The 8,184-nt window shown below is 37.3% G+C and overlaps 1 protein-coding gene across 1 annotated transcript; it reads right to left on the bottom strand.

Moving 5' to 3' along the window:
* Window positions 1-6,735: 6,735 nt before the first annotated feature.
* On the bottom strand, window positions 6,736-7,101 carry LOC121737386. The gene has a single exon (XM_042129058.1). The coding sequence runs from the start codon at window positions 7,099-7,101 to the stop codon at window positions 6,736-6,738; it is 366 nt and encodes a 121-aa protein (XP_041984992.1).
* Window positions 7,102-8,184: the final 1,083 nt, after the last annotated feature.

The following is an 8,184-nucleotide window of genomic DNA, read 5'->3' as shown; positions in this document are numbered from 1 at the left end:
TCGGATTATGTCCTCACTCCTCACCCAACGTAATAAATTGCAGTCACGGGTCACGTCACGACTGACATAAACTTGACTTGACTAACGTAATCCGACCAAATTACGAAGGTTGTAAGTAACGCCAAACGCGTTAGAAGTTGCAGCATTTTTTTTAAGATTGCCTATAGGACATAGCAGTTTGATGTCTGATCCTATTTCTGACAAAAAATTCCCCATTGGGTATTGCGCACACACTTCTGGGGTATGAAAATCACATTTGCATAGCTAGCCGCACATTTTAAACCTTATTATCATGGCAATAAAGGATTACAGCCAGAAATGCCCTCAACTGTACACACAGTCCAATCACACACGAGCTTTTGTTTTTATTCATTACACGAAGCTTTAATCAATATCAGCGAGCTTTATTAAGTTTCCCTTTGAGCTTTTTACTATCGCACTAATTATGTTGGAATGTTGTAAGCATTTATTTTATTTATTTCATTTAACCGACTTAATAAGGGAGGTTGTTATTTTCGAGATAAGTAGAATTATAGCGTGGTTTTTAATTTTTAACAGTATCTAATACTTTTAAGCAAAATTTTCTGTGAAACTTCATTAAGGCCGTCCCCCGAGCAAACGACCTTGACCATACATTTGCCGCGTTGCCGTGATCGCACCAAAATTGACCTTGAAAAAAATTAAAACGTGGAGTATGTAGTTTATGATATTGTCGATCTATTGACGTGTGTTTCAAATAAAAGTAATTTGTAAATACTAGGGAGATGCTGAATGTAGTCTTGAATTTTAATAAATTGGTTTTACTTTGGAAGCTGATATCATGAGTATAATAAACAAAAATAGGAAATTAATAACGGGGAAAGGAACGTTCGTATACTGAAGATTATTGGTGTATTTTTATTATACTTTTTTAACTATTAGCTTTCAAATTATGGGTTATAAAGCTCTAAAAAGCGGTAAATTAAGGCATCTCCGTAAGGGGAGCGTCTTAAATTAAAGTTAACTGCCGCACTTAGTGATGAATATTAATTACTTAACTGTATTTTACGTGGGAGAACCATGCTTCGGCGCGAATGGGCCGGCTCGACCAGAGAAATACCACGGGCGCTGTGTTTCGCCGAGTGAGTGAGTTTACCGGAGGCCTAATCCTTTACCCTTTTCCCTTCCCTACCCTCCCCTATTACCGTATTCCCTCTTAACGCACCTGCAGCTTGTCTGATGCTGCGAGTATCCATGGGCGACGGAAGTTGCTTTCCATCAGGTGACCCGTTTGCTCGTTTGCCCCCTTATTTCATTTAAAAAAAAGGAATATTTTGACACAAGCCCCATACATCATAATTAAATTTTAATATACATATAGAAGAGTTTGTATGGTGTTCTTTATATATCAAAATCTTAATGTAATTACAGTCAACTTCGTCTCTGAGTACGGCCCCATTTAATTACAGTACCTAAAGTAATAATTAATATTCATCTTTTAGCGTGACAGTAAAATGATATATCACCATCAGTGATGGCGAATAGCTGATAGAGCTCAGTACTCAACGGACATCAGGGTGCTAAATCAAAACATTCGCCAGTTTCTTTCAATTTCCATATATTTTTGACATTTTACATCGCTATTTCACAATAGACATAACTACCAGTAGTTCGACTACAAAGAAACGGACAGGTTTCAATATCTGTCAAATTCGTCGGGTTTCACTAGGATTATAAACGGAATATGCCTTGCGCTGGCTGATATAATTTATTTTTAAATATTTAAAATAAAGATTTCAAAATTGGATTCTGACAATTTTAATCGCATGTGCTAAAATACAAATAACAATACGACCAAAGAGGAACACGTCCAGCGAATATGTCATAGTTTTAAATTCGTAGGTAACAAGTTAACAACCCTAGCGACGATTTTCGTCATAATACGTCAAATTTAAAAATTTCAACATCAGTTCTAAGTCGGCATACTATATAATTCTGTCTACTCTGGCTATTTTAAACTGATAAAAAAGTCTTTGATCGAGACTGGCGTATGCGTTATGACGTCTGACAGCAGATTTTATATATAATTTTTTTCGCCTGTTTTATTGCTGTGTCAAGATACAATGCCGGTTAATACGCAGTACTAAAAGAAATTCAAGTGCCCGTATTATTTTTAGCGTGAACATGTTTTCCTCAGGAAAATTGAAATGAAAAATTAAGCCAAAGTCGCGGCACGTGTTTGATAAAACTCGAGGAAAATCCAAAAGAAAAATGAACTTTTCCCGGTTATTAATAAAAATATTATTATTTTTAACAAAAAATTTAAACCGACTTCCAAGGTAAAAACAATAATAACATCCTTATAATATGAACTAAAAAGTTTTAAATAATTTTTCCTATCTAATAGTGCCTTTTTCCGAATTCGGCTAAAACTCTACTATTTCTGTACTCAATCTTCATCATTTTGAAGTCCAGATAGCTGAATCTTCAGTCTGCCAGAATATTTGAAACTTTTGGAACTGGTACCGACTTCAAAATTATGAAGATTGAGTACAGAAATAGTAGAATTTTAGCCGAATTCGGAAAAAGGCACTATTAGATAGGAAACATTATTTAAAACATTTTAGTTCATATTATAAGGATGTTATTATTGTTTTTACCTTGGAAGTCGGTTTAAATTTTTTGTTAAAAATAATAATTTCACTATTTTTAGTTACCTAGTAAACTATCGCGAACTATACGTAGAATAATTAATACACTATATTATTCTACGTATCTTATTACAAGCTCACTGGTGAGCGAGACAAATAGAATAACAATAGATTTCCAAGAATCCACGGTCGAAGGATTAATAGGATCATAATCAGTAAAACCGTTTCGGGGGAGTAAGGACACGAGAATTTTAAATAATGTATGAAGATAAGAAGGTGTACTTATTTCTTGTATTAAAAATATTAATATCATAAGGCACTTATTTAAAGGGGCAGTTGTAAATTGCATTTTTGGTAAGTTATAATTATAAATGGCACGTGTAATAACTAGTTTAGCAGTTAAAACTAAGCAGTAAAGTAAACAAAAATGAGTTGTAAAAAATAATGAAATGGATCATTGAAAACATTATTGAACAGTAAAATAATTTAAATGAGCGGTAAAAATTAAAGAATGAGCGGTTACGGAATTTGTCAGTAAGAAATCTCATTCTAAGCAGTTTTTTAAACAATGAGGTGGTAAAATATAATAAAATCGGCCAAGTGCGAGTCAAACTCGCCCATGGAGGGTTCCGTACCGTTAGCGAAAGTAAGGGTTGATTCAGACCGCAACAAAAACAAATGCATTTCTAAATTTGTATGGATTTGACAGATTTCAATTGCGTCAGACGTCTTGCGAATCTGTCAAATCCATACTAATTTAGAAATGCATCTACGCGTCGCGTTGCGATCTGAATCAACCCTAAGACGGTCGCCGGCTGCTGCCGCAGCACGCTCGCTGCGCTCGCTCGGCTCCCTCTGTGTTGTGGTCTAAGTTCTAACCTAACCTAACCTACTCTTGGACTTTCTGAATTGTGTTTGTTTTTGTTTTGGTGGGGGGCTGCGCCCCCCGAACCCCCGCTTTAGGGGGGGGCTATGCCCCCCCCCTCCCCTCTACCGCTACGGTATCCGTGGTTAAGTAGGCCTTATGTTAAGTCGTTATCGAACCGCTCATTCCATCATTTTTATCTCTCATTTGTATGGAAGTGAGACATTTTTTTTTAATGAAATAAGGTTTTTAACAAATGAGCAAACGGGTCACCTGATGGAAAGCAACTTCCGTCGCCCATGGACACTCGCAGCATCAGAAGAGCTGCAAGTGCGTTGCCGGCCTTTTAAGAGGGAACAGGGTAATAGGGGTAAGGATGGGAAGGGAAGGGAATAGGGGAGGGTAGGGAAGGGAATAGGGTAGGGGATTGGGCCTCCGGTAAACTCACTCACTCGGCGAAACACAGCGCAAGCGCTGTTTCACGCCGGTTTTCTGTGAGAACGTGGTATTTCTCGAGAGCAGAGTGTAGTGCAGTGGAGAAACAGCTCCTTAATCTCTCTCTGGCTCTCCCACGTATATCCCTCGGAGACATGCATGTACTTACTTGTATTATCGAAGCAGCTTACTTCTCAAAGTAATGTCAAATGTGTGCCTTACGCTCTGGAGTTAAGGCTGAATTTGTTATGTTTAATTTTGGTGACATTGGTGTTGATGATGATGATGATGAATGTAATTTGCATAGTAGCATATGCTTTCAGTTCTTAAAACAGCGCCTAAGCCCGCGAACTTGTATTTATAAGGAATCCAGAGTTCTCTTAGTATCTTCGGAACCATAGTTTACCTCGGTGCAAAATCTTGCGTTTTGGTAGCATATGCTTAGGATGCTTCTTAAAAACCAAAATCACCATATGTTTCCATATAAATTTCGAGGAGTTCCCTTGATTACTCATAGATCCCATCATCAGGTGACCTCTTTTGTGAACATGGTACCAAATTGGAGTGAAACCTAATACAACAAAACAAAAATTTCGAAAATCGGTTCACAATTATTTCACGGCGGAGTAATCGTTGAACATACACAAATAAAAAAAAATTAAAAATATATATCCACAGCCGAACATATAACCTCCTCCTTTTTGGAAGTCGGTTAATTATCACAATGGATACGTATTATGTTTTTGATAAGTTGTTGTTGTCCCTGTCTGACTTATCAGACAGGGACAACAACAACTATGAGAAAAGTCACAAAACAGGCAATAATTTAAATAAGGAATTAAGAAATGAGAAAAATGCGTTAATTAAACAAAATAACTCTATAAGTTTTATAAAGAAATCCCAATATTAAACAAATTAAATTATAAGGTAAACTATTTTTAAGACCATAGTAACAGTTGAAATGTTTTACCGTTCAGACAATGTTTAATACTTAATTAAAAGCTTTAATATTTGCACAATTTCATTAAACACTATGAAGTGAAATTAAATGAATAAAATCCTTCGTTAATCCTACAAAGTAACTTGAATAATAACTTAACATTCTCACTGAATACGGAATGTGAAAGTATAAAGCATCTATACACTTTAACTGCAAGAAAAAGAAAATATATGTAATCCTTACACATAATATTATAATAATAATAAACATGTAAACACATTACACCACATTACAAAACAGAACATAGCAAAACAAAAAAACAAAGAAAAAAAAACAATCAGACGGACATTATAATACACATTTTTAATATCTATCTGGGTACAAAACACAATGTAGTGTAATGCGAATGCTGCCGAAAAGGACCCCACTCAGGCGATGATCGCGGTATAGTACCTACACCGCCCGCGATCCCTGGTGTTCTGTGGAGCCTTGTTGTCGTTCGCTCGACAGATGCACGCTATATTATAGCTATATATTATAAGCTATATTATAGCTATATATATAATATTATGTGTCGTATTTGTGTGGCGTCACATGAGGCCCGCAATCGTCGGTACATTTTTCCGGGATAAAAAGTATCTCCATACCGAATTTTAGCAAAATCGTGCGTGAAGAGGTGACAGACAGACAGACAGACAGACACACTTTCGCATTTATAATATTAGTAAGTATGGATGTGGAAACGTGTCTGTGACCTCTTCACACCCAAACCATTAAACCGATTTTGATTAAGGAGGGGCACTTCGTACCCACCAATGTAGCACGTTGAGACATACACCAAATTAAAGGGCTTGAAAAGTTGAACATTTTATGTTCAACTTTTCAAGCCCTTGAGATATATACATGAGAGAAAAAAGTTAATGAGGGTAGAAGGTAAGAAAAAATCACAAAAAAAACACCCTATATTATTGCATCAATTTATAGTGTTGCTGGTATCCTTACCAGCAACACTATACTAACATTTAGTTAATTTATAAAATATTTCTTTAAAATATGAAAGAATATACTAAAATATAACACTTTCCTTAAGTTTGTCATATACGATTACTTTCTAGAAATGAGTCCTTACCAGCAACACTATAAATTGATGCAATAATACAGGGAGCTTTTTTGTGATTTTTTCCTACCTTCTACCCTCGTTAACTTTTTTCTCCCATGGTTTAGAGGTTTTGTGTCATATAAGAAAATGTACAACTTTTCAAGCCCTTTCATTTGATGTATATCTCAACGTGCTACAGCTTGGTTACGGGTCCCATACAAAAATGCCCCTTCTTCTTTGGTATTGCATTTCATCGCATTTATATTAAGTATTAAGTATGGATATTCTTGGAATTAAATTTCCATGATTTGAGTAGAAAAAACACGTGTGGATTAACCAAATCATAAACCCATAATATAATCCAGCATACCACATATAAAGTTGCAAATCAAATTACAGAAATACAATGCAACGCGGAAATAAAAACGCCATAAAATCAAACAAAGAATTCAAAAATACTCCCCGAAAATTGGTTTACGGGCGAAAATATTTATGGAATCTGATTTCTGACAGATGGAAACACCTTCAGGGAACCGATAAACCGAACAAAACAATTGAAGACGTAAGCGGATGAAGTGGGTAAGATTTGCAATTCGAAAATTGACGTTTTTTGCACAAATGGAGGCTTTAGAACCGGGAAAATTATTTGGAATCAAAGACGTATGGATTTAATGTATAGCCAGATATATAAGCCGGAATATGAAGTGTGTAAATTACAAGATTTGTTCAAATTCTTCTTCTTCTTTGTCCACCCCATGTTCCCAGTTCATCTGGGGTCGGGTCTCCCTGTACGTTTGCGCCAGAATTTTCTGTTCTGGGTTGTCTCAGTAGTTAGGCTTTCCTGGTCCATCTCTCTCTTGATGTTGTTCCACCAGGTTGCGGGTGGTCTTCCTGGTCTCTTGTACACGTTTGGTATATTGAGGACTTTCTTTACGGTGTAGGCATCGTCTCTTCTTTGTATGTGACCGTACCATCTCAGTCTGGACTCTTTGACTTTTTCCACAACAGAAGCTACCCCAAACGAGCCCCTTATGTACTCATTGCGGACTTTATCTATGCGGGTTACACCAGCCGCCCATCTGAGCATCTTCATCTCATTCACGTGCAGTTGTTGTTCGTGAGCTTTTTTCATAGTCCAACATTCCACACCATAGGTAAGAGTGGGCCTTACTACGGACTTATAAACTTTACCCTTGATTTTGATGGGCATTCTAGGGTCACATAGAACACCAGTCAAAGACCTCCACTTGAGCCATGCTGAATTTATACGGTGTTGGACATCTTTGTCTGCGTTTGCATCTGATGTTAGGATGGATCCAAGATACTTAAAGCTCTCTACCTTCGGGAGTGCTATGCCGTCTATGAACACATTATTGCCTGCATTTTCCGTTCCTTCGTAATTACATTCCATGTATTCTGTCTTGCTGCGGCTGATGCGTAGTCCATATTTCTCTATTCTATCTACCCAAAGATTAAACGTTTCTTGTAGGTCAGTGACGGTTTTGCTTATGAGTGCTATGTCATCCGCATAGAGCATGCACCATGGTGTAGGTTGCTGTATGTCACGTGTTATGTAATCCATGCATAGGTTAAATAGAAGTGGGCTTAAGGCTGAGCCTTGGTGTACACCTACGTTCACCTGAAATGAACCACTAAGACCAGCAGGGCTTTTAACGGTGGTTGTAGTACCAGTGTACATGTCCTGAACTATCAGTGAGTATTGCTCCGGGATGCCATGTGATCTTAAGGACTGCCAAACCAGATTTCGTGGTACCCTGTCAAAAGCCTTTTCAAGGTCTATAAAGAGGAGATGTAGGTTTTCTTTATTAGCGCGGTGCTTTTCCATTAAAATTCGAATTGTCTGGATGGCGTCGATGGTAGATTTCCCGGCTACGAAGCCGAATTGATTCTCAGTTACACTACTGATAGCTGATATACGTGAAGCTATTATCCGTTCCCAGATCTTAAGGGTGTGCGAAGTCAATTTTATACCCCTATAGTTATTGCATTGTGCAATGTCTCCCTTGTTCTTAAAAATTGGGCACAGTGTGCTCTTACGCCACGAATCAGGTATAGTGCCTTCTCTTAGGATGTTGTTGAAGAGCTTTGTTAGCCACGGTACTGCGTCTCCAATTTTCTTCCAGATATCAGCTGGTACCTGGTCTGGGCCTACAGCCTTACGATATTTCATTTTGGCTATTGCAGTTTTGGTTTC

Source organism: Aricia agestis, chromosome 20 (genome assembly GCF_905147365.1).
Source record: "Aricia agestis chromosome 20, ilAriAges1.1, whole genome shotgun sequence".
Lineage (NCBI taxonomy): Eukaryota > Metazoa > Arthropoda > Insecta > Lepidoptera > Lycaenidae > Aricia > Aricia agestis.
This window is presented reverse-complemented; position numbering and strand designations above follow the sequence as displayed.